Source organism: Nymphaea colorata, chromosome 7, assembly GCF_008831285.2.
Source record: "Nymphaea colorata isolate Beijing-Zhang1983 chromosome 7, ASM883128v2, whole genome shotgun sequence".
NCBI lineage: Eukaryota > Viridiplantae > Streptophyta > Magnoliopsida > Nymphaeales > Nymphaeaceae > Nymphaea > Nymphaea colorata.
The window spans coordinates 16,774,079-16,801,941 of NC_045144.1; the positions used below are offsets into that span (position 1 = coordinate 16,774,079).

The 27,863-nt window shown below is 36.3% G+C and overlaps 1 protein-coding gene across 3 annotated transcripts; it reads left to right on the top strand.

The window, feature by feature from the left end:
• Positions 1–907: 907 nt before the first annotated feature.
• LOC126410269 (stigma-specific STIG1-like protein 1) lies at positions 908–27,592 on the top strand. Of its 3 annotated transcripts, none has more exons than XR_007573964.1 (2): positions 908–1,011; positions 27,392–27,592. XR_007573964.1 is itself a non-coding variant. In XM_050078910.1 (2 exons), exons 1-2 carry the CDS (start codon positions 17,469–17,471, stop codon positions 27,493–27,495), a joined length of 378 nt encoding a protein of 125 aa, XP_049934867.1. In that variant the 5' UTR covers positions 17,444–17,468; the 3' UTR covers positions 27,496–27,592. The 3 variants fall into 3 exon arrangements, 1 of the variants encoding a protein (XP_049934867.1); XR_007573965.1 differs by lacking the exon at positions 908–1,011 and adding an exon at positions 5,216–5,248; XM_050078910.1 differs by lacking the exon at positions 908–1,011 and adding an exon at positions 17,444–17,742.
• Positions 27,593–27,863: the final 271 nt, after the last annotated feature.

Genomic DNA, 27,863 nt, shown 5'->3' on the forward strand with positions numbered 1-27,863 from the left:
TTCTTATTTATTGTATTTAAATTAATTTTGAAAAAAAAACATTTTTTCGGAAAAGTACCCTAAAAAATCTTCTTAAATAAAGACTCTAAAACAATATTTGTGGCTATGCAGATGCTATATATTTTTCTGAGAACTTTTCGGAAAAAACAATTTTGCTGAAAAGTACCCTAAAAAAAACCTCTCAAATAAAGACTCCAAAACAATATTTGTGGCAATGCTATATATTAATTTGTCAGATTATTGCACCTTCTCCCATGCATTTCCATATTAATTTGATTCAGATCACTTGCATATGAATCCAAAATTTCGGTGACTTTGAAATGATTGGCACAGTTGTCTCGATGCATTCGATCCGCTAAACTTTGACACTTGCCAGAGTTGAACATCGAACTGTTAATACATTTTTTTCGTGGTTCCAGTTGTGCACTAATGTGAAACGAAGACTTGAACTTCTCAGCAAACGGAAAAATTACTAGTAATTAAGATGTCAAATGTGAGGGCAGTTCACATTTGCCTCCCTACACACAGAGATGCACAATTCCCAAGTCAAAAAAAGTGTTCTACGGACTCTGTTTACTTGAGAGTCATAGCTTTTCAATCCAACCTATAAATTCCCACCATAGGAGTTCATGAATTTGCGAAGCCAAAGACCTTAAAAAGCTTAACGTATCCCTTTCTCATTGAGTCACTCTCTCTCCCATTGTATCATGAAAATGAGCTCCTCCATGCTTACCATGATCTACTTGGTCTTGTGCATTATAGGTTTGGGCACTAGCTTTTCTCTTGTTCAAGCTAACTATGGATCCAGGAGTACTGATCAGCACCATAGAAGGAGCAGGCTTCTTTCCATGGAGAACCAGACCGGCTGCATGGCTAATCCGGCGGCATGCCGCCTCAGGGGCAGCCCGGGGCCTGACTGTTGTGGGAACACATGTGTTAACCTGCTGAGTGATGGAGAGAACTGTGGGCGGTGCAGACACAGGTGCAGGTATCCTCAGTCCTGCTGTGGAGGTGAGTGCGTCGATCTCAGTCACAACTGGAAGCATTGTGGGAGATGCTACAACAGGTGCAACAAACGGGATTCCTGCTCATATGGCATGTGCAACTATGCCTAGCTAGACTAGACCTTCACGTTTGGTTCAACTCCTTGTGTTATTTTCTCTCTCTAAAATTGTTTTTTTTCCCTCTTTATTATGTTATTTATTATGTTACAGTTCTTGGGTTTTCTGCATGCATGTTGCCTGAAGACAATGTACGTATTCCCAAAAATGCCCTGTTGCCAGTGGTAATGCCACTCAATGTTTCAAATATTTGCCCTGCTATATATATATATATATGTATATCTGCTTTTGGAATATGAAAAACTATGAAACTATTGAAATGCTTTACAATCTATAAAACTATTTAATCACGAGTTATCAAGAGCACAATTGAAATGCTTTCCAAGGGATCGTTGAGAATGAGTTTGATCGAGCGGTTCAATAATGTTCATGACCGACGCTCATCACAAAAAAAACATACAAAAATAAACTGAAAAAGGAGACGGTAAATGGAAAAGTTTAATTACTGTCTTACGAGGGATCACAACTACGGCTGGATCAAGTTATTGAGTACCACTTCTTATTCGAATTGTACTCTAGCTGACAAGGGCAGAGTCGATTTTTTTGGCTAAGGAGTACCATAAATAAATTTTAAATTTTTTAAGAGCATCAATATTTTAACGAAAGAAATTAGCTTGAGATATCAATATAAAAAACAAATATTTTTGTAGGACAAAGCCCTCCGAGAATGGAGTCTGGCAGGGGCCAGGGCCTCCTCCTCTAGATTCTGAAAAATGAAAGTTTATTAATTAAAAATTTCAAAATTTGACTTTGGCCCCTAGAAGAAGTTTAGAAAATATATTTGGATCGTAGTTCAAAGGGTTTAGGATCAGCATCTTGTCCCTTAGGTCCCGAAATCATACAATTCCATAATTTAGATGAGTCGATCCAAAGGAAGTCCACCATTTCAAGCCAGATCATGGCATATATGTATCTGAGGCGGTAGAGATTAAGGGAAGCAATGTTGGGCCAGACTTATCACTTTTAAAATTTATATGTAATTTTTTTTTCTTTTTTTTGGGAGGGGTGGGGCCCGGCAAATATGCACCAAAAGAGAAATGAAGGTATTTTGAAATTTTGTATAAAGTAATGAACATTTTAGACTTTTTTTTTCATAATTCTTTTTTATCTGTTTAAAAATGTTTTTTTAAATATTTTAATGAAAGCATTTTTGCTTGCGCATGAAAAAAATCGTGATCGCCATCAAGAGTGTACACATAATCAGGTTCCTCCTTTCATGCTTTCCTAAAAGAGCCATGACAAATAACCTTTTCTAGACATTATGTAGATTGCATGCTGATTCCATATAACAATAACAAGACAAATTCTTTTCATGAGCTTAATTATTTTCACAATTATTCAGAATCAATCATTATTAAGAATTCAAATTCAAGTGATTTGAATTCTCACAGCTTTCTTAAGAAAAGTAAGGTCCAATTGAATATAGCACAATAATAAAAAGTGACAAAACAGCCAAACTTGGTAAGGCACGTAGCCTCTAGCTAAAACTATAAAGAAAGGGCCCAATAAGTCAACACCATTTATACATATAATGTTTGGCCTTTTCCTGCATCACACAAGGGACCGAAAATAAGAAAATCCAAAATAGAGAAATGTCAGTAAATATGCACATATAGAAATAAAATTGTATTGTATATTTTTGGGTAAGTAGGTTTGATTCACCAATCTAAAAAGGGGCCGAACCCCTTACACAACCCTTCATCCCGCAAGGTACAAAGTCTGCTTTGATGTCTCGATAGGTCACTCGCTGTGTTTCAACTTGTGTGTCGGTAGTTCCTCGTTTGCAACAAAGATAGTTGGTCCTTCGAGATTGGAAACAAAGACTGGTGCCTGCCGTTACTCGATCTTTTTGTACCAAGCCCCTTATACTAAGATTGTATTATACATGCTTTACCAAAGAAACAACAACCGATATTTTTCCTTTTTTTTTGTAGTAAAAGTGTTTATGAAGAAACTGAAAATAAGGTTTTCATGCGGTATCGCAAGCAGGGTCTCTCTTCCTTATGTAGATTTATAGAACACTCACAAAGCAAAAATAATTTTTTGAAACGCATTATAATGTAAAAAATAAGTCAATCGAATAAAACACCAAAAAAGCACCGTTTTTTTTAATAAAATGCCAAATCAAAGAAAGCATGTTTTTTTTTTTCATTTTTTGGTTTAAGCATTTTTTCATGTTTTTAATGCAAAACTACTTGTTTGCATTTTCTGCTTTGTATGTTGTTTTATGAGCTTTTCATTTATTTTAATTTTCTGCTTTTAAACTTTTTTATTTAAAAAAAAATTACCATATTTTTTCCTTCTTTTCAAACTTGCCATATTATGTTTGAGAATAACTTGGCTATTTAAAACGTGAAAACAATATTTGTGACTATGAGTTATATATACTTATATAAGAGGGGTATGGACCATGTATGATGGACTAGAAATGACCAAATGTCCTACAACTAAATGGAAAATTCCATTTATATGGGCAAAGTTGCTATGGGTTAACCAAGATTAATGTAAAATGACCAAAAATCCCATTGGAGTTTAAACTGGGAACAGAGATTTCTATGTTACCGCACAGGGACAGAAAGGGGGGTGGGTAGGGGCCCTGGCCTCCCATAAAAAAAAATATACATAAATTTTAGAAAACTTTACTTAGCTTAACAAATTTTGAAAAATTATATTTTTGGACCTTGTCAAATTTTGAAACCATAATATGGCTCTCCTTATAAAAAATTTTCTGACTTCGTTCCTGTACAATATAACGTAAAAATTGTGACAGGTTATAAGAGTCGCAAGAAGACGGGGATGCGTGTATCTCACCCGCGAGGCACATACAAATTGCTCTCCTCATCAGGAAAGATAGGTGAACAGATGAAATAATATTCAGTTTTAATTATATATGTTTAATTACTTTAAACATATATATAGCCACTAGTATATCAACACAAAATTGGTAAGTTTTCAAAGTACTAGATCATATGTTTGCTATTTGAATAAGAAGATGCGCTTTTTCATAAAATTTCTTTTAGGATGTTGGCCACGTGAAAGAAAAAGTTGGGTATTTGATTGCTTTTTATTTGAAATCAACCATCACCATGTAGATTTGATATGGCATGCTTTTTTTGATGTAGCAAAAGTTTCAAAGTAAAATCAATAGTTTATCAAATTAAGGATCCTAGGTCAGACTTAAGATTCACATGGAAAAAAATTATGATTTTACTTCTTTGCATTGAAAAAAAGAATGATTTAAGATCGAAAAGTGGAGAGTTTGATCTTAAATCGGTTCTTCATTTCTTCCTCAATTTTCAAACCGAAGACGTGGGAAACATCCACGTTAATTTGGCATGTTGATTCTCTTGGTCTCTGTCTCTGTCTCTCACATATTAATTTGAATCTGTGGAAGCATATGAATCCAAAACTCAATTGACTTTGATATGATTGGCACAGTTGTAAAGCTTAACCCATGTGCCCATATATATATATATGTATTTGCAAATATATATGCAGAATGTCTCTTCAAAAAATCCAAAGTTCGTCATCCATTCCATCCGCCTAAACATTGACACTTGCCAATAAACATCCAATTATTATTATATATGTTAGTAACTCAATTTGTCCTCTAACGTGAAATGGAGACCAAATTCTCAGAAAATAAGAAGTCAAACGTGATTTTAGTTCCCATTTGCCAAAACGTCTCTACACACAAAATACAATATTGAAGTCAAAGAAAGGGTTCTACACTGTGTTTACTTGAAAGTCATAGCCTTTCATTCGAACCTATAAATTCTTCAGCTGGACGCTCGATGAATCGCAAAGCCAAAGATCTCAAAACCTTCATACATCCCCTCTCCATTCCCTTTGTATTGAAAAGATGAGGTCCTCTCTCCTTATAACGATCTGCTTGGTCCTATGCCTCATAGGTTTAAGCACAAGCTTTTCTGATCAGCACCATAGAAGGAGCAGGCTTCTTTCCATGGAGAGCCAGAACGGCTGCATGGCTAATCCGGCGGCGTGCCGCCTCCGGGGCAGCCCTGGGCCTGACTGTTGTGGGAACACATGTGTTAACCTGCTGAGTGATGGAGAGAACTGTGGGCGGTGCAGGCACAGGTGCAGGTATCCTCAGTCCTGCTGTGGAGGTGAGTGCGTTGATCTCAGCCGCAACTGGAAGCATTGCGGGAGGTGCTATAACAGGTGCAACAAAGGCGATTCCTGTTCGTATGGCATGTGCAACTATGCCTAGGCCTTTGTGTCTCAGTTAACTTCTTGTGTGTGGGCTATATGTTTAGTAGCCAAGATGATGAGAGTTCCTGTTTGGTGTGTGTGTGTCTTTTTTTTTGTGTAAGTTTGGAACACAAATTCAATTTATGCATAATATTTCACAGTTCTCATTGAAAGATTTATATAGATCACGAAATCGTCAATTGGGCAATTTTCTAGTTTTTGCATGTTAACGGAGAACCAGTTAAAAATATGGCGAGAAGGACAGAAAGTGGTTATATGAGTCATACTAGTGTTTATGAATCTTCATGCACAGTATGATTAATGACTAAAATATTCATGCATATGATTAATGACTAAAATATCATTAATTTATACTTCAAAAAGAATTGAAAATGAAAAAAAGTAAAAAAATTATAAAGGACATTTCTTTTCAATAAATTACCAAAATGTCATTTCCTTCTTTACTACGCAGGATGGGCGCAGATAGCTTTTTCTCCTCATCGAGGCCATGAATTTGTGTGGGATTGAAAGAAATGCATTTTGTTTTTACACATATTCCTTTTTTTTTTCTTCTTATCCACCTTTGTCCAGACCAATGTCCCTGCATGATTCGCAAATAAAATAAACTGTCAAAGATATTTAGTCTGCGATCTAAGATCTATCTAGGACATTATGCCAGGGGTCGTGAAAGAATATTCTTTTTAAAGGGGCCTAGGTAGTATTTTCATAATTTGTATAGGGAAAGATCAATATTTTTCATAATCTTTACATATATACCAAGTTAAAAATTTTCAAAAATATAATTATCATTTTTTTTTTTGAAAACGTGAGGGGAGGTCGTGGCCCCTGCAATCCCTCCTTCCCTCCGTCCTATGTTAGCATATGTCACTACTATTAATTAATTTAATCTGAGACAACAAAGGAAAAAAAAAAAAGATAAGACGTTGACTAAAATATAGACAGAATGTCACTGTAACAAAGTTCGGTGTTTCTTTACACCATTTGCTCTGTAAAAATTGACACTGTTTCAACAGCAAATAAGCTATGTGTTCTAGAAGACTTCTGAGAGTTTGGTGAGCGGAAGGGAACCCCATGCACCACCTAGTGATAGGCCGAAGGCCCTACTCCTTCTTTCTACTTATTTCTCGGGTTTAAAGCTGCTTCAGTGACCAAGCATTACCACTATTTGCAGTCCAAAAAATTAGTGCATACGAGATTAAACTGGATTTTCACCTATAGAGTGCCAAAACCAGCTACATTCAAACCATTGAAGCTGAAGAAATATGACAGTTAAGTTCATGAAAATAGCTTGAGCTTGAGCTAACTAATTAAAACCACTTAATAATGAGCTCAACAAAGGCCTCCATGGCCAAACTCGAGAGGCGACAGCTAAAGGGAAAAAAAGTTGCATGTTGAAGAATAAATTATGGTTCCACATGACATAGTTACAACATAATATCGCTCGATCTCAACTTTCTATTTCGCTTGGTTTCTTCTCGGCATCTTGTGACTAGGGCTTCAAATAATTGAGTTCCTTTGGATAATACGTCCATTCAAAGGAAACCATTATTTCAGGCAGAAATATTTGGATGTGTCCAACATGGGTGAGGGGGACGTGACAAATTAATCCATTGATATCATAAGGAGCATTTTAGCGAGGAATACAAAAACTAAGATAGTAGCTTCAAATGATTATTCACAATCTATCAAGGCTATTCAGTTATTCAAATTCACAGGATTTGAACTCTCTCTCCCCACTCTCTCTCTCTCTCTCTCTCTCTCTCTCTTATATATATATATATATATATATATATATAAACTCTTAACCTCCGAATTGAATCTGATACTATAATAGAAAATGGCAAAAAAAGCCAAACACATTAGGTAAAAGTAAAGTCAAACACGTCAGCTAAAGGTAGTCGGAACTAGCCTCAAGGGGCATAGCGTAGTTGGTCGGATTAGGGGTCTGAAACAAAGCAGATCTCTAGTTCGATTCCCATGGGCGCTAAGCTCATATGTCTTAAGGTGGCAGGACGCGACATCCAAGTTGAAAGGTGTCCCGCTCAATCACCGACACCAACGCAACTCAAGACCCCGGAGGCAAGGGGAATGGGGGGGTCTTGGGGTTCACTTCGGGCGGTGGGATTGACCCCTCTCGCTCACCCGAAAGGTAGTCGGAACTATATATGAAGAACATATATATATATATATATATATATATATATATATATATATATATATATATATATATATATATATATTTTAAAAAGACCATTCATGAGGCACACATATTAATTATATTTATATAATTTTTTATTTAAAAATATATTTTTAAATTTAATTGGGTCTAACTCAAGGCTATGTCCAGACCCGAGTTTTGGATGTCAGACTGATCCAAACCCGAATCATTATCACTTATGACTGTACATCATGAAAATGATGAACCGATGAAATTTGCATCACTAGGAACCAAAATAATCCAGCGAATGGACCTAACTTTAGGCCTCATCAGTCACAAAATTAAGATGGACAAATTGAGTTCAACAGGACAGATGGGCACCGTGATTCTCTCCTTTGTGCAGTACACGAGATGTCAAAATGAGAAATGCCTGAAACATGTTTGGGCAAGAAATTAGAACGGTTCTCCTTTTTCTTTCTTTTTGTGTACGGAGCTATATGTAACAAAATTTCAGTTGACCTTTGAGCAGGGAGGCGCACCTTGTTGAGCTGATGCATAGACTCCATGCAGTCAACACTTATCTTGGCCTTTACTTTTTTCCTTGCTATCTTTAAGGGCTCCTTTCAAAAACATGTGTGGGGGCACGATACATCCGTCAAGTAAAGCACCTCATGTCCATCATTTACAGTTTAGAAGAGTAGCGACCAACATAATTAAATTGAAACCAGATTTTCATTAGTCATTCAAATCCAACAAGTTACACTACACCCATCAAGAACCCTTTTCTTTAAAAAAAAAACGAGATGAAAAAAAGAAAAAGATGGTTTTTTTAGTTATGAAACTATGTTTCATGTGATATTCTATGCTAGGACTTCCTTCTTATGGTCTAATGAAATAGTGGAATAAGTTATTTATTACAGCATTCTACCTACAGTACAGTGGGATACCCAAACCAAATGAGGACAGACGATAGACTACTCAGAGAAAGTTGTGCGCATGGTCAGAGGTAAAAGAAGAAGGGACATTTTGGTAATTTATTAAAAAAATGTCTTTTATAGTCTCTTTATTTTTTTCGTTTTCAAATTTATCTTTACAATTTTTTTTTTTCAAAGTATAAATTAAAGTTATTTTAATCATTCACCAGCATAATGCATATAACCAGATTCAACACTTACCTATAGGTGGTTTGAGTATCCCACATTTGCATGGGAAATGTCATGACACTCACTCAAAGTGCTCAGAAGCTAAAATGACTTTGAATATAAAAATATTTTACATAACGTGACTTGCTTACCGGGGAATAACATAAACATACTGACGTACGTACGTATTTGCTGATGTTTTTCCTTGTGGCCACCTGTGTGTATATCTGCACAAATTCAGGTGGCTGGATGAAAGCTTTAAAACTGGGGGCATGTTTTAGCTATGTGACCAAGATTCTACACTTTTCGGTAACTTTTCTTTTGGCACACTGATCTTTGCTTGCAAGCGTTATTTGAATGAGATTGAAGTGATTGGCACAGTCGTAAACCCGAACCAAATGAGACCACGTCTCATGGCCAAACCACATCCCTTCTAAAATCCAAAGCGCCTCCGCCTAAACTTTGACACTTAAAAGCGTACGTCGCTGAACATCTAGTCATAAATATATCTCTACCTCATGTTGTGTGCTAATATGAATAGAAGACATTAAATTCTCAATAAACACAAAACTAGCATGTAAAATGTGAGCGCCGATAACATTGGCCAGACATTTGTCACTACACAATGACACAATTTCTAAGTCAAAGAAATGGTTCTACACCATTTGAGAGTCATAGCTTTTCAATGGGTTCATCATATGTAAGAATCCATTAAAACATTCACAATGATGGTTTAAGCTAAAAGGGGTAGGGTTCTTTTTATGGACAGCTAATGGCGGAGCCAGAAAATTTTTGGTTTTTGGTTGAGGGACACTGGACACCTAATGGTGGAGCCAGAAAATTTTGGTTTTTGGTTGAAGGACACTGTAAATCTAAATTTCAAACTTTAAGGGACAGTTATATATAAAAGACAAAAATTAATGAAGTTTATATATGTAAATAAAATAACTTATGTCATGCACAAGTTGAACCTTTCTTTCGAATTGCAAGATCCAACTCAATTCCTTGTATTAACACTACAAAAAGAAAAAAAAAGAAAAAGAAAAACAGGTATTTAGTGACACATGATTGTAGACTCCAACTCAATTCCTTGCATTAACACAGCAAAAACAACAGGTATCTACCGACACATAGAAAATGTTATGTCAGTAAACATTCATCTTTACTAACGTTTCCGTCTGAACATAAAAAAAAAAAAGAATCTTGAGTCAAGCGGCACCCAAGTCGTTACCTTAAACGCAAGGTGGTGGGGATGTTGAAGGCATACTGGGCTGGTAACCGACATGAAGTCGTAACAAGGTGGTCACATCGGAAAGGCAGATTGCATGCGCGCTCGGTGCACGCAACATACATATGCCAAAATTTTTTTTTTTTTTTTGAAAATTATTGAAAAAAATGTATTTTCAAGTTTTTTTTCACCTTTTTTAATTTCCTAGTTTATCTTTACAAATGTTTTTTTTTTCTTATTAATGTGAGCATTTTCGTCATTAAGGTGGTGCACCGAGCAAGCGGATCATGTCCATTTCTAGGAGAACTGAGTTGTAGTCTACAATCCCACGTTCATTAACTTGTTTTTGCTTGTTCAAAGCTAATTAAGTGGGCCTATGTATTTTTGAAATTTTTTTTATAAAGTATAGGGCATTTTAGCATTTTTCTACATTTTTTTTACCATTTTCAATTTTTTTAGTATTTTAGTGAGCATATTTATTGTGCGCATAACCAAGCTCGGTCATAGGGAGAGGCTCTATCCTTTCATGCTCGAACCTTCACTCGAGGTTAGGTGGCTTGCCTTTCCATTATATAACAAAACAAATTCTTTTCAAGAACTTAATTATTTTTACAATTATTCTGAATCAATCATTAATATTAACAATTAATATTCAAGTGATTTTAATTCTCTCTCTCACTTTCTTAAGAAAAGAAAAGTCCAAATTGAATTTAGTACTATAATAGAAAATGACAAAACAGCCAAACCAGCTCTGGTCTCTGGCCTCTAGCTAAAACTATAAAGAAAGGCCCAATTGGTCAAATACTATTTATACATATATTGCTTGGCTTGTTCTGCGTTACACAAGTGAGAAAAAATAAGAAAATCCAAAATAAGGAAATGCCTGCCAATATGATAAAATTGTATTTTACATACTTTCTCAAGAAAGCGAAACCGTTTTTTTCTTGTTTTGAATAGAAGTGTTTATGAAGAGAACGAAAAGAAGTTTTGCTGTTATTGAAGTATGTTTGATGCGGTATTGCAAGTATGAGCCTTCTCCTGATGTGTATATATATATATCCTTAGATGTCGTTTAATTACTGTTCTTTGAGATAAGAAGTTCTGTCTACCGCGCTACTGTTCCGTTCTAATAGATATGATTAATCTTTGTCCATTGTTGACGAATTTAAGAACAAACTAGTGTGTTTATTCTGTCCAGTGTTGTTTTTATGTGGGACATATTTGTTCGTTCTGTTTGTTTTGTGTCATGTACGTTCTATCCATTTTCTATGACGCCTGTGTCCTCTTTTGTTCGCTGTTTGAGAACAAGAACACCACTTTTGTGATTGAAGCGTAGATATGGTTCTTACGGTGGTTTCAATCACCGCTATAGGTTTTGCCCCCTCTTTTCTGGAGGTTTTTTTGGGTTTTTTTTTTTTTTTTTTGGGGGGGGGGGGGGGGCTGGTGGTTGGGGGCACAATATTGCTGCTTATAGATTATCATTGCACTTGGTTATGAGGAAATAAAAAACATGTGCTTGCATTCAAATACTACTACATATATATACCCACCAGTATATCTACACAAATTGGGTAAGACGAAAGTTTTCGAAACAGTAGAGTAGAGCATGTTGTTGACTTAGGATGGTGCACTTTTTATTAAATTTTCTTTTAGGATCTTGGCCACGTGAAGGAAAAAAGTAAACGGTTCTCCATTTCATAATTTCTTGATGTTCCAACCAAAACTTGGGAAAACGTCCATTTTAATTTCGCTTGTTGGTGTTCTCTCTCCCCCTCTCACTCTAAGCATATGACTCCAAAACCCCAGTTGACTTTGAAATGATTGGCATATATAGTCGTAAACCTTAACCAATGTGCCCATATATATATGTATCTCAAGATATATATGCAAATGCCAATCCGCATCTCTTCTGAAAAATCCAATTTTCGTCACCCATGCACCCGCCTAATCTTTGACACTCGCCATTGAACCTCCTATTGTTAATATAAAATTTACTAACTGAGGTTGTCCACTAATGTGAAATAGAGAGTAAATTCTCAGAACTAAAGAGACTATTAGATAAGAAGTCAAAGGCGAGTTAAGTTCCCATTTGCCAACACGTCTCTATGCACATGTACAATTTTGGAAGTCAGAAAAAGGGTTCTACATTGTCCTTACTTGAGAGTCACAGCCTTTCATTCGAACCTGTAAATTCCTCAGCAGGAGAATGGATGAATTGCAAAGCTAAAGATCTCAAAACCTTCATATATCCCTCTGCATTAATCCCTTTGTATTGGGAAGATGAGGTCCTCTGTGCTTACAATGAGCTGCTTGGTCATAATTGGAACAGTGTTTCAACACCAATCGAGGGAAGCATTGTAGAAGAAATATGAGAGTTGGATGAGCAGGAGCAAACCCCACCATGAGCTACACAGTTAGAAAATTTTCAGCAAGGGAGGTCGTGTTAAAGTTTCTAAACTTTGATTAGGGCTGAAATATCATTTGTCAAAATTTTATATAAAACAAGTGAAATGTTCCAAAATTTATATGTAATTTTTTTTTCTTTTTTGAGGTACGGCGAGGACCCATGCAGCCCTACCTTGGCTCCGCCCTTCCAACCACATGTGATCGATCCAAAGCCCCTTTCCTTGTTCATGTCTTTGGGGTTTAGAGTTAGTTAGGAAATCCATCCATCAACTTAAATTGCACTCTAAAAGCATAGTACTTACGAGAGTCAAATTGCGACAGGACTTTCATTCAGACAACCACCAAAAGAGCTACACTAAAATCCATGGGGCAGAAAAAATATGATAGTTTAGTACACTAAGTTGGATTGAGCTTGACTTAATTACAACTTACAAGGTGGCCAAGCTAGACCGATGAAGTTAAATATAGAACTATTGAAGAATAAATTATGGTCTCACATAAAATAGTTGCAACATAATATCTCTCAACCTTTACTTTCTGGTTCCCTTGGTTTCTTCTCTATCGGCGTCTTGTGACTAGGGCTTGGAATAATGGAGTTCCTTTGGATAAGTCCATTTTAAATGAATCCACTCTTTCAGGACTGAAATAATTGGATATGTCAAACATGGGTGAGGCCGACATAGATTAGGAAGCAAATCTTGTTCTCATTCTACAAAGAGACAGATTCATTAATTGAAATCATAAGGAGCTTGTAGCGAGGATTACAATTGATAAGATATTAGCTTCAAATGATTATTGTTCAGTTATTCAAATTCAAATGATTGTTCTCTCTCTCTCTCTCTCTCTCTCTCTCTCTCTCTCTCTCTCTCTCTCTCTCTCTCTCTCTCTATATATATATATATATATATATATATATATATATATATATATATATATATATATATATATATATATATATATATATATATATATATATATATATATATTGTTATTAAAAGGGCCATCCAGATGGACCAAACTTTTGTGATTGTCTTAACTCCTGTATCTATGACTGTACATCATGAAAAGGATGAACGGCTGAAACTTGCAGTTGCAGTCACTAGGGACCAAAGTAATCCAGCGAATGGACCAAACTTTAGGCCTTGTTCGACTTAAACTTCAGCATTGAGACCTCGTTGCAACACATTGCTTCTAAAATCCAAAGTTTGTCTTCGATGCAACCGCCTAAACTTTGCCAGTTGCCAACGTCTACGTTGAACATCCAAATATTTCTTCATACCTCTTGTTTTTAGCTAATATGAATAGAAGACATTAAATTCTCAATAAACACAAATCTAGTAAATAAGATGTAAAATGTGAGCGCCGTTAACATTTGCCAAACATTTGTGACCATACCGTCTGAGTCATAGCTTTTCAATCGAGCCTATAAATTCCCACAATAGAAGTTCATGAATAGGAAAGCCAAAGACCTTAAAACCTGTAATTTTCAAGCATTGCCGACGTCTAGAATATTGTCGGTATAACGTTTTACCAACGTTCAAGAACATAGCCGATATAAAGTTTTACCAACGTCCAAAGCTATGTCGATAAGACATACTATTATTAACTAAGATTTAGCACAATTGAAACTCTTTCCGAGGGATCGTTGAGAATGAATTTTGGTAACGACCGTTGTTAGAACGCTTGATTAATGGTCATGACTGACCTTCTTCACCAAAAAATAAAAAAGAAAAAAAGAAAAGAGGGGGACGTTAGATGGAAATTTTTACTATTTTACAGGAGATCACAACTAAGGATGAATCAAGTTATTGAGTCCCACTGCTTATTTGAAATGTACACTTTGCCTCCAATTGATGAGGGCTGCGTACATGCCATCCGGCATAGCCCTCGCTGACCGGCAATAACGCACCTACGTGTGGGCTACTGCCCCCCAAAATCAACACCAGCTCCTGAAAAATCTTATTATGAGGGGAGCTGGATTTGGGTCTAGCCAATGTAGTGAGCACATCAAACTCACGTCAATGCTCCATAAATGCCTCTCTAGCCTCTTTCTTCATAGGGTTGTCGATATATGCGATGTGAATTGGATATCCAACTAACTTGATCTGAAAAATCAGTTATATAAAAAAAATTAATATCTAATTAACAAATCAGATCCGATACAGATTTAATAAATGTCATCCGATCGGATTCGGATATACGTAAATATCTGTTCGCATTTGGACCATATTCATTTTTAGACAAATATCTTGTATCTAATGCTATTACATTTTGAAAATTGGCAAAATCCAGTTCAAAATTTGGATTTGGATTTTGATATGAATATAAAATTCAGATTAAGATTGTAAAATAGGATTTCAGCTATGACTTTTCTTGAATCTGATTATGTGAATATCCCAAAAAGTGAATATGATTAAGGGTACACTTGATTCAAGTCCGATCTATTGACATTCCTACCGGTGCACCAGGTGGGAAAATACCATTACCATTAAGGTTATTGGATGGTTTTGATGGGCAGTATGAAAGACAAAGTGAACACTAGAATGAGAGTTCTCTCTCTCCCTCTCTCTCTCTCTCTCTCTCTCTCTATATATATATATATATATATATACCATTAAAAGAAAAAGGTAAATATTACAACTCAACCTAGGGCAGAGGGCTGGGAGAATGGCAGCTTGGCAGGGACCAGGGCCTCCCTTAGATTCTTTAAAATTAAAGTTTATAAATTAAAATATTTCAAAATTTGACTTTGGCCCCAGCAAGAAGTTCAGAAAATATATTTGGATCATAGTTCAATGGCTTTATGCTCAGCATCTTCTTGGTTAGGTCCTGAAACCATACAATTCCATAATGGAAGTCCACCATCTCTTGGCTCTGCCCCCTTGCAAGTATGCACCAAAGGAGAAATGAAGGTATTTTGAAATTTTGTACAAAGTAATGAACATTTTAGACTTTTTTTCATAATTCTTTTTTATCTGCTTAAAGATGTTTTTTTTTTTTATATTTTAATGAAAGCATTTTTGCTTGCGCATGAAAAAAAAATGGTGATCGTGATCAAGAGTGTACACATAAGCAGGTTCCTCCCTTCATGCTTGGCCTTTTTCTGCATCACAGAAGTGACAAAAAAAAAATCCAAAATAGGAAAATGCTTGTAAATATGCAGATATAAAAACAAAATTGTATATTTTTGGGTAAGTAGGTTTGATCTAGCACTCTAAAAAAGGCCGAACCCCTCACACAACCCTTCATTCCTCAAGGCAGAGAGTTAGATGCCTTGATAGGTCAACTCGCTGTATTTCAACTTGTGTGTTGGTGGTCCCTCGTTTCCAACAAAGAGAGTTGGTCCTCCAAGATTAAAAGCGAAGACTGGTCACATGATTGCCGTTACTCACTCGATCTTTTTGTACTAGAAGTGTTTATGAAAAAACTGAAAATAAGGTTTTCATGCCGTATTGCAAGCAGGGTCTCTCTTCCTTATGTAGATTTATAGAATAGTTACAAAACAAAAATAATTTTTTGAAACACATTATAATGCAAAAAATAAGTCAATCGAATAAAACACCAAGAAGCACCTTTTTTTAATAAAATGCCAAATAAAATAAAGCATGTTTTTCCATTTTTCCATTTAAGCGTGTTTTTTAATGCAAAACTAATTGTTTTCATTTTCTATTTTGTTTGTTATTTTATTAGTTTTCATTTATTTTCATTTTTTGCTTTCAAAATTTTTATTTTAAAAACTTTACCATATTTTTTCCAATTTTTCAAACTCGTCATATTATGCTTGAGAATTACTTGCCTATTTAAAACGTGAAAACAATGTTTGTGACTATGATTTATATATATCCTTATATGAGAGGGGTATGGACCATGGACTAGAAATGACCAAAATATCCTACAACTAAATGGAAAATTCCCTTCATGTGGGCAAAGTTGGTATGGGTTAACAAGTTTCATGTAAAATGACCAAAATACCGTTTAACTTTAAACATAGATATATTTTGGACCTTGTCAAAATTTTGAAACTATAGTTTGGCCTTGTTCATGAAAAATTTATGACTTCACCCCTTGTAATCTTTAAGACAAGTAATATGCATGGCAAAAAGATGGGGAAGGGTGTATCTCACTCACCAGGCACATACAATTTGCTCGTCTCATCAGGAAAGATAGGCGAACAGCTGAAATGATATTCATAATTTAATTATTTTAAAAATCTCACTTGGTTGAGAGGGGAATAACAAAAATGAGCTTGCAATCAAATACCTTAACATAAATATAGCCACTAGCATATCTACACAAATTGGTAAGTTTTCAAAGTACTACATCGTTTGCTATTTGAAAAAGATGATGCAATTTTTTATAAAGTTGGGTATTTGATTACTTCTGATTTTAAATCAATCATCATCATGTAGATTTGATATGACATGCTTTTGTTGATGTAGCAAAAATTTCATAGCAAAATCAATAGTTTATCAAATTAAGGATCCTAGATCAGACTTAAGATTCACATTGAAAAAAAGTATGATGTTATTTCTTTGCACTGAAAAAAAGAATGACTTAAGATCGAAAAAAGGAGAGTCTGATCTTAAATCTACGGTTCTTCATTTCTTCCTCAATTTTCATTTCCAACCAAAGACGTTGGGATACATCCAGATAAATTTGGCATGTTGACTCTCTCTCTCTCTCGTATTAATTTGAATCTGTAGAAGCATATGAATCCAAAACTCGACCGACTTTGATATGATTGGCACAGTTGTAAAGCTTAACCAATGTGCCCATATATATATGTATCTCAACATATATACGCAGAATGCCAAATCACCTCTCTTCTAAAAATCCAAAGTTCGTCATCCATTCCATCCGCCTAAACATTGACGCTTGCCAATAAACATCCAATCATTATTATATATGTTAGTAACTCAATTTGTCCTCTAACGTGAAATAGAGACTAAATTCCCAGAAAATAAGAAGTCAAACGTGATTTTAGTTCCCATCTGCCAAAACGTCTCTACACACAAAATACAATATTGAAGTCAAAAAAAGGGTTCTACACTGTGTTTACTTGAAAGTCATAGCCTTTCATTCGAACCTATAAATTCTTCAGCTGGACGCTCGATGAATCGCAAAGCCAAAGATCTCAAAACCTTCATACATCCCCTCTTCATTCCCTTTGTATTGAAAAGATGAGGTCCTCTGTCCTTATAATGATCTGCTTGGTCCTATGCCTCATAGGTTTAAGCACAAGCTTTTCTGATCAGCACCATAGAAGGAGCAGGCTTCTTTCAGAGTACTCCATGGACAGCCGGACCGGCTGCACCGCTAATCCGGCGGCGTGCCGCCTCCTTGGCAGCCCGGGGCCTGATTGTTGTGGGAACACATGTGTTAACCTGCTGAGTGACGGAGAGAACTGTGGCCGGTGCCGACACAGGTGCAGGTATCCTCAGTCCTGCTGTGGAGGTGAGTGCGTTGATCTCAGCCGCAACTGGAAGCATTGCGGGAGGTGCTATAACAGGTGCAACAAAGGCGATTCCTGCTCGTATGGCATGTGCAACTATGCCTAGGCCCTTGTGTCTCGGTTAATTTCTTGGGATTTTCTCTTTCATTAAATCGATTTTTTGTCTTATTTGGTTGTCACTGTGATTGAGTTTTGTGTGTGCATGTGTACTTTGTGTCCTTTTTTATATGAATATGGAAAAGCAAGTAAATGAATGCATATTATTTCACTATTGTCATCCAAAGATGTCAATATATCACCAAAACCTCAATTCTGCAATTTTCTAGGGTTTGCATGTGAAAAGAGAACCAAGGGAAAAATAAGAGGGAGACAGAAGTAATGGAGAGAGAGAGAGAGATAACAGTGCACCTACTTATTCAGCCTTAACTTGGCTCTGCCCCTGCCCACCACAAGCGAGAAGCCAAAAGCCCCCCTTCCTTGAAGTTTAGAGCGGGTTAGCAAGTTCATCCATTAACTTAAATTGCACTCTAAAAGCATAGCACCTATGAAAATGACAGGACTTTCATTCACACAACCACCAAAACAGCTACACTAAAATCCATGGGGCAGAAAAAATATGATAGTTTAGTACACTAAATTGGATTGAGCTTGAGTTAATTACAACTTACAAGGTGGCCAAGCTAGACCGATAAAGTTAAAATATAGAACTATTGAAGAATAAATTATGGTCTCACATAAAATAGTTGCAACATAATATCGCTCGACCTCTACTTTCTGGTTCCCTTGGTTTATTCTAGATCGGCATCTTGTGACTAGGGCTTGAAATAATGGAGTTCCTTTGGCTAAGTCCAATTAAAGGAATCCACTATTTCAGGACTGAAATAATTGGATATGCCAAAGATGGGAGAGGCCGAGATAGATTAGGAAGCTAAACTCGAGTCCTCATTCAACAAAGAGACAAACTCATTAATTGATATCATAAGGAGCTTTTCGCGAGGATTACAATCAATAAGATATTAGCTTCAAACAGTGGCGGAGCCAGAAAAATTGGCTGGCGGGGCACTTATTCAAAATACTCAAAGCTAGTGGGGGACTTATATATATATATATATAAGGATAAATATTTAAGATTCTTACTTAAAAATAAAGAATTTTTAAGAGACTGACACATCTTCTAACTTAAAATATCTTATTGGGAGGAAGAAAAAAAAAAAACGGCATGGTCCGAACAAGGCCTAAAAAGCTTAAATTGAACAGCTAAAACACTAAGCATGACCAGGAAGTGTTGGCCTTTTATTTGGCTTGTATAACTTGATTTACAAATTTATTTTCACATTAATACTATTGAATATTAGAAAAGTGATTTTAATAATTGAAAATGCAAATTTAGAAAATCGGCGTTAAATATTTTACGAATAATCTCCTGTAGGTCTCGTGGCTCACTTCTGCAAGCCTAACCAGAACAAGCAAAGTCCGGAGACTGGTTTGGTATCAACCCTGATAGAGTGTAAGACATCATCTACGACAAGGAATCTGAATCTCACAAAAATTTCGTACATGAAAAGATAATTTTCCAATGTGGGTAAGACAAAATATGTCATGCATTTTTTCTAAGTAGGCCACATGGTAAAAATGTGCGAGACAATTAAAAAATTTGAAATATTCAAGACAATTCTTGATAATTTTCCCATGTGGTTTAGACAAATTAATTATAGACGGCATGCATGCTTCTAAAAGGCCACAGGGTGAAGATGTGCAAGACCATTTAAAAATTTTATAATATTTAAGAAAATTTTTAGCCGTCTCCGAATGTGGCCTTCTTCTCTCACCTTTTTCTTTTTTAATTTAAATTCGTGATTACGAAACAAATGTTTTTCGTGTACCACCACTCCGTTAAACTTATCATGGATAATTTCTCCCTTGCAATCATGTAAAAAGCCAGAGTTATGGTGGTTTGCACGTGGGCTATCTTGGGCTGGCCTGGGCAGGCGCCCACACCTGCCCCACGCTGGCTCTGCCACTCGCTTCAAATGATTATTCAGAATCTATCAATATTGTTCACTTATTTAAATTCAAATGATATCTCTCTCTCTCTCTCTCTCTATATATATATATATATATATATATATATATATATTCACAGAAATTCTTCGACTGATCTACAACACAGATTACTTGTAATTAGTCTCTCACTCTACACCAAAAAGATGAACGGCTGAAACATGAGGTATACATTTACCATTTGCAGTGTAGAGAAGTAGCCGACTTTCTCTTTTCTCAAGTCCAACTAGCTATGTCACGCCCATCGAAAAATCCTTTTCTTTTTAGTAGAAGTGGATATGAGACAAAGGAAAAGATGGTTTTGAGGGTTTCATGCGATATTCCATGCAAAGTCTCTTCTTTATGTGGTATAATGAAATAGTAAAATAAGTTATTTGTTATAGCAATCCATTGTCCCAGTTGGAATGCCCAAACTATTTGTCAAGTAGTTTGGGCTTTCTACATGCCAAGATGGAATAACATAACACCCAAATTACTGATGAACTAAAACGACTTTTGAATGATAACAGAACTTGCTTCTCAATGAATAACATATTAATGTATAATTAATGTTTTCATACTTCGACATATTTTTGCTATTTGAATATAATTTATACACTTTTTCGTAACTTTCCTTCTACTAAATCGATCTCTTCATCATTTGCTGAATCCGACAAAATCTCCCCCTCGGCATTCGGCCGAGGGCTGCCGCCCTCTCTCTTGCTTTTTCTCTCTCCCCTATTTTTAATCAAAATTTGTGTAGTTTTTTGGACTGACCATTTTTTTTAATATTTTCGGTGACTACTCGTTACTCATTTTTGTTTAATTAATGAATTTCAAAAATATTTTTTCTCACATTAGCGGACAACTTTTTTTCTCTCTCTTCTCCTATAAATATGATCCAGTTAAAGCATATGAATCCAAATTTGATTTGACATTGAAACAATTATTGGCAGAGTCCTAAACCTTCACCATTGAGCCCTCGACGCAACACATTCCTTCTAAAATCTAAAGTTTGTATCCATGCATCCGCCTAAACTTTGTCACTTGCCAGCGTCTTCGTTGAACATCCAAATATTTCTTCATAGCTCTTGTTTTTCGCTAATATGAATGGAAGACATTAAATTCTCAATAAACACAATACTAGCATGTAAAATGTGAGCGCCGTTAACATTTTGCCAAACATTTGTGACCACACTTAGACACAATTTTTGAGTAAAAAAAAGGAGTCATAGCTTCTAAAATCTAAAGTGTCATCCATGCATCCGCCTAAACTTTGTCACTTGCCAGCGTCTACGTTGAACATCCAAATATTTCTTCATACCTCTTGCTTTTCGCTAATATGAATGGAAGACATTAAATTCTCAATAAGCACAAAACTAGCATGTAAAATGTGAGCGCCGTTAACATTTGCCAAACATTTGCGTCAACACACAGACACAGTGTTTGAGTCAAAAAAAGGAGTCATAGCTTTTCAATCGAACCTATAAATTCCCACCATAGCAATTCATGAATTGCACAGCCAAAATTTTACTGAGGTCCAAGAACATCGTCGGTATAAAGTTTTACTGACATCCGGAGCTATGTGGGTAAAACCTACTATTACTGACACGCTTGGATATAAGTAAATGGGGAAGTTTTTCTTTTAATTTCCCGCTTTTTGTAAACCAAATCATTAAGATTTAGCACAATTGAAACTATTTCCGAGGAATCGTTGAGAACGTCTTTTGGTAAGGACTGTTCTTAGAACGCTTGATTAATGGTCATGACCGACCTTCATCACCAAAAAATAAAAAAAGAAAAAAAGAAAAGAAGGGGTCGTTAGAAGGAAATTTTTACTATTTTACAGGAAATCACAACTATGGATAAATCAAGTGATTGAGTACCAGTACTCTATGCCTCCAACCTCCCGTTGACTGGGGCTGCGTACATGCCGCCCAGCAGAGCGCTGGCTGACAGGCAATAGCGGCGCTAGGTGTGGGCTACGGCCCCCGAAACTCAACACCAGTTCCTGAAAAACCTTACTATAAAGGAGCTGGATTTGGGTCCAGCCAATGTAGTGCGTACACCAAACTCACGTTAATGCTTCATAAACACTAAATTCAACTAAGATTAGTGTCCCTTTCACAAAATTTTCTGCCTCCACCACTGCCAACCAAAAAGGCAGACATTGGAGGAGGGAGAATGCCTCTCCAGCCTTTTTCTTCTTATCGGTGCATAGGAATGTAAATATATCTGATTTGCATTGGATATCCGACCAAACATATCTGAAGAACTCAGATATGAAAAAAAAAATATACCATTAAGAAATCGGATCTGATTTGGATTTAATAAATGGCATCCGATCGAATTTGAATATACATAAATATTCGATTGGATTCAGATCGAAATTTTTTTAGACAAATATCCCGTATCTAATTCTATGACATTTTAAAAATTGGCAAAATATGTACCAAAATTTGGATTTGGATTCTGATATGAATATAAAAATCGGATTTAGATAGCAAAATCGATTTCGGATTCAGATATGGTTTCTTTATTCATATTCAAATCCGAATCTGAATTTGATTATGTAAATATCCAAAAGAGCAGGTATGACGAAGGGTATATTTGATCCGAATCCGATCTGTTGACATCCCTACTAGTGCATCGGGTGGGCAAATATCATTACAATTAAACTGATCGGATGGTCTTGATGAGCAGTATGTGAGATAGAGTGAACTATAGAGTCAGAGTTCTCTCTCTCTCTCTCCGTCTCTCTCTCTCTCTCTCTCTATATATATATATATATATATATACACCATTAAAAGAAAATGGTAAACATTACAAGTCAACCTAGGGCAAAGCCTTGGGAGAATGGCAGCCTGGCAGGGGCTAGGGCCTCTTTTAGATTCTTTAAAATGAAAGTTTATAAATTAAAAATTTCAAAATTTGACTTTGGCCTCTACAAGAAGTTTGGAAAATATATTTGGATCCTAGTTCAATATGTTTATGCTCAGCATCATGTTGGCAGGTCCAGTTCCTTAATTTGGATGAGTCGAGCCAAAGGAAGTCCACTATCTCAGGACCAGTTAAGTTCAACAAGGCCTACTTGGTCAACACAGATGGATACCGTGATTCACTCTTTTCTGCAGTACACGAGATGTCCAAATCAGAAATGCCTGTTAATCTCATACATATTTCTCCTCCTTCTTTTTCAACGGGACAGATACCTTTAAGAGGCGGAAGCTTTTTACCACAGAAGAAGCCAAAATTTTTTGCTTATGGGGCAGTAAATATATAGGTAACAAATTTGCAGTTGGCCTTTGGACAATGACACACATCTACTTACCTTTCTAGCTTTGAGCGCTCCTTCTGGACATGTGTGGAGAGCGATACATCTGTCAAGTAAAATACTTCATATCCACCATTTATAGTTTAGAATAGTAGTGCCCAAGATAATCAAATTGACGACTAGTAGAGCCCAAGATAATCAAATTGACGACTAGATTTTCACTGTCCCTCTCAGTCCGGCCAGTTACGCTACACTTGTTGAGAACCCTTTTCTTTTTAGTAAAAGTAGATGAAAAAAAGAAAAAAATGTTTTTTTTGGTTATGGACCTTTGTTTCATGCGATATTCTATGTTAGGACATCCTTCTTATGTGGTTTAATGAAATAGTGAAATATGTTACTTATTATAGCATTCCACCTACAATGGGATACCCAAACCTAGGGCAAAGCCTTGGGAGAATGGCAGCCTGGCAGGGGCTAGGGCCTCTTTTAGATTCTTTAAAGTGAAAGTTTATGAATTAAAAATTTCAAAATTTGACTTTGACCTCTACAAGAAGTTTGGAAAATATATTTGGATCCTAGTTCAATATGTTTATGCTCAGCATCATGTTGGCAGGTCCAGTTCCTTAATTTGGATGAGTCGAGCCAAAGGAAGTCCACTATCTCAGGACCAGTTAAGTTCAACAAGGCCTACTTGGTCAACACAGATGGATACCGTGATTCACTCTTTTCTGCAGTACACGAGATGTCCAAATCAGAAATGCCTGTTAATCTCATACATATTTCTCCTCCTTCTTTTTCAACGGGACAGATACCTTTAAGAGGCGGAAGCTTTTTACCACAGAAGAAGCCAAAATTTTTTGCTTATGGGGCAGTAAATATATAGGTAACAAATTTGAAGTTGGCCTTTGGACAATGACACACATCTACTTACCTTTCTAGCTTTGAGCGCTCCTTCTGGACATGTGTGGAGAGCGATACATCTGTCAAGTAAAATACTTCATATCCACCATTTATAGTTTAGAATAGTAGTGCCCAAGATAATCAAATTGACGACTAGTAGAGCCCAAGATAATCAAATTGACGACTAGATTTTCACTGTCCCTCTCAGTCCGGCCAGTTACGCTACACTTGTTGAGAACCCTTTTCTTTTTAGTAAAAGTAGATGAAAAAAAGAAAAAAATGTTTTTTTTGGTTATGGACCTTTGTTTCATGCGATATTCTATGTTAGGACATCCTTCTTATGTGGTTTAATGAAATAGTGAAATATGTTACTTATTATAGCATTCCACCTACAATGGGATACCCAAACCAAATGAGGGCAGATGATAGACTACTCAAGAGGAAGTTGCGCGCATGGTACAGGATAAAAGAGGAAAGGATATTTTAGTAATTTATTAAAAGAAATGTCTTTTATAATCTTTTTACTTTTTTTTGTTTTCAATTTATTTTTACATTTTTTTTTTCAAGTACGAACAAAAAGTATTCTGACCATTCACCATTCACCAGTAGGATGCATATAACCAGATTCAAATTACTCTGCCACTTACCTACAGGTGGTTTGAGTGTCCCATATTTGCATGTGGAGTGTCACAACACTTATACACAAAGTGCTGAGAAGCTAAAATGACTTTGCATATAGAAATATTTTATGTAACGGGACTTGCTTATCGGGGAATAACATAAACATACTCACGTACGTAGTTACCGATGTTTTTCCTTGTGGCCACCTGTGTATATATATCGACAAATTCAGGTGGCTGGATTAAAGTTTTAAAACTGGGAGCATGTTTTTGCTATTTGACCAAGATTTTACACTTTTCCGTAACTTTTCTGTTAGCACATTGGTCTTTGCATCCTTTGAGTTGCAAGCATATGAATACAAAGTATTTGATTGACATTGAAACGATTGGCACAGTCGCAAACGCTTGCCAATCTCATGGCCAAAACACATCCCTTCTAAAATCCAAAGCGCCTCCGCCTAAACTTTGACACTTGCCAGCGTACGTCGTTGAACATCCAATTATAAATATATTCCCAATTCCTACCTCACGTTGTGTGCTAATATGAATAGAAGACATGAACTTCTCAATAAACACAAAAGTAGGATGTAAAACGTGGTCACTACACAATGACACAGTTTTTAAGTGAAAGAAATGGTTCTACACCCTCTCTTTACTTGAGAGTCATGGCTTTTCAATAGGTTCACCATATGTAGAATCCATGAATTGCAAAGCCAAAGGCCTTAAAGCATTCACAAGGATATGCCTTATAGGTTTAAGCACTAGCTAGCTTTTCGCTTCTTCAAGCTAACTACTGTTCCAGGAGTACCAATCAGCATCATAGTAGGAGTAGGCTTCTTTCAGAGACTCCATGGATAGCCAGTGGTAGAGCTAGAAAATTAAATTTTGGATGAGGGGCACTGTAAATTTAAATTTCAAACATTAAGTGGCACTCATAAATTGATGAAGTTTATATACGTGAATAAAGTAACTTATGTGCATGCGAAAGTTTGAACCTTGCTTTCGGATTGCAGGATCCTTATAACAATAACAAGTCAAATTCTTTTCAAGAGCTTAATTATTTTTACAATTATTCAGAATCAATCATTAATATTCAAGTGATTTTAATTCTCTCTCTCACTTTCTTAAGAAAAGTAAAGTCCGAACTGAATCTGGTACTAAAATAGGAAATGACAAAACAGCCAAACCAGCTCTGGCCCGTCTGTGGCCTCTAGCTAAAACTATAAAAAAAGGCCCAATTGGTCAAATACTATTTATACATATATTGTTTGGCTTGTTCTGCGTTACACAAGTGAGAAGAAGTTTTGCTGTTATTGACCTAAGTTTGATGCGATATTGCAAGCATGAGCCCTTTTCTTGACGTAGAGTTATATATATCCTTAAGAGGACTGTTCTTTCAGATAAGAAGTCCTGTCTACCACGCTACTGCTCCGTTTCGGTAGATATGATTAATCTTTGCCCATTGTTTAATGGATTTATAACCGCTATGTTTATTCCGTCCAGTATTGTTTTAATGTGGGACATATTTGTTCGTTAGGTTTGCTTTGTGTCATGTACGTTCCATCCATTTTCTATGACGTTTGTGTCTTCTTCTGTTCGCTGTTTGAGAACTAGAGCACCGCTTTTGTGATTTGAAGCATAGCGATGGTTCTTACGGTGGTTTCAGCCACCGCTATAGGTTTCTCTCTCTCTCCCCCTTTTTTGGTGACACAATAAAAAAAGAAGTGCTTGCATTCAAGTACTTTTGAATATATATAGCCACCAGCATATCGACACAAATTGGGTGGTTATAAGATGAAAGTTTTCTAAATAGCCAGCATACTGTTGACTAGGATGATACACTTCTTATTAAATTATTTTTTTAGGAACTTGGCCACTTGAAGGAAAAAAGTTAACGGTTCTCCATTTCATAATTTTTTAATGATCCAACCAAAAACTTGGGAAAACGTCCATGTTAATTTCGCTTGTTGGTGTTCTCTCTCCCCCCTCTCACTCTCATATTAATTTGATTCAGTTGAAGCATATGAATCCAAAACCCCAGTTGACTTTGAAATTATTGGCATATATAGTTGTAAACCTAAACCAATGTGCCTATATATATATATATATATATATGCAAATGCCAATTCGCATATCTCTTCTGAAAAATCCAATTTTCGTCATCCATGCTCCCGCCTAATCTTTGACACTTGCCCTTGAACAGCCTATTATTAATATAAATTTTACTACTGAAGTTGTCCGCTAATGTGAAGTAGAGAGTAAATTCTCACAAATAAAAAAAAAAACTATTAAATAAGAAGTCAAAGGTGAGTTGAGTTCCCATTTGCCAACACGTCTCTATACACATATACGATTTTGGAAGTCAGAAAAAGTGTTCTACATTGTCCTTACTTGAGAGGCACAGCCTTTCATTCGGACCTATAAATTCCTATCGGGAGAATGGATGAATTGCAAAGCCAAAGATCTCAAAAACTTCATATTTCCCTCTGCATTAATCCCTTTGTATTGGGAAGATGAGGCCCTCTGTGCTTACAACGAGCTGCTTGGTCTTATGCCTTATAGGTTTAAGCACCACCTTTTCTCTTGTTCAAGCTAACTATGGTCCCGAAGGTGATCAGTACTACACAAGGAGTAGGCTTCTTTCAGAGTACTCCATGGAGAGCCAGACCGGCTGCACGACTAATCCGGCGGCTTGCCGCCTCCGCGGCAGCCCGGGGCCTGATTGTTGTGGGAACACATGTGTTAACGTGCTGAGTGATGGAGAGAACTGTGGCCGGTGCAGGCACAGGTGCAGGTATCCTCAGTCATGCTGTGGAGGTGAGTGTGTTGATCTCAGCCGCAACCGGAAGCATTGTGGGAGATGCTATAACAAATGCAACAAAGGGGATTCCTGCTCGTATGGCATGTGCAACTATGCCTAGGCCCTTGCGTCTCAGTTAATTTCTTGTGATTTTCTCTTTCTTTATATCGATTTTTTTTCTTATCTGGTTGTAACTGTGAGTGAGTTTTGTGTATGCATGTGTACTTTGGGTCCTTTATTATTTGAATATGGAAAAACAAGTAAATGAATGCTTAATATTTGACTATTGTCATCCAAAGATGTCAAAAGTCACGTAATTGAAGTTTATGGGGAGAGAGAACACCAAAACCTCAATTCTACAATTTTCTAGTGTTTGCGTGTCAAAAGAGAACCAAGGAAAAAATAAGAGGGAAACAGGGGTAATGGGGAGAGAGAGAGAGAGAGAGAGAGAGAGAGAGAGAGAGAGAGAGAGATAACAGTGCACCTACT

Coding starts and splice junctions, on each gene's coding strand:
- LOC126410269 (XM_050078910.1), top strand. CDS start 17,469: ATGAGGTCCTCTGTCCTTATAATGATCTGCTTGGTCCTATGCCTCATA. Junction 17,743..27,391: donor TCCTCAGTCCTGCTGTGGAG/GTGAGTGCGTTG, acceptor CATGCTGTGGAG/GTGAGTGTGTTGATCTCAGC.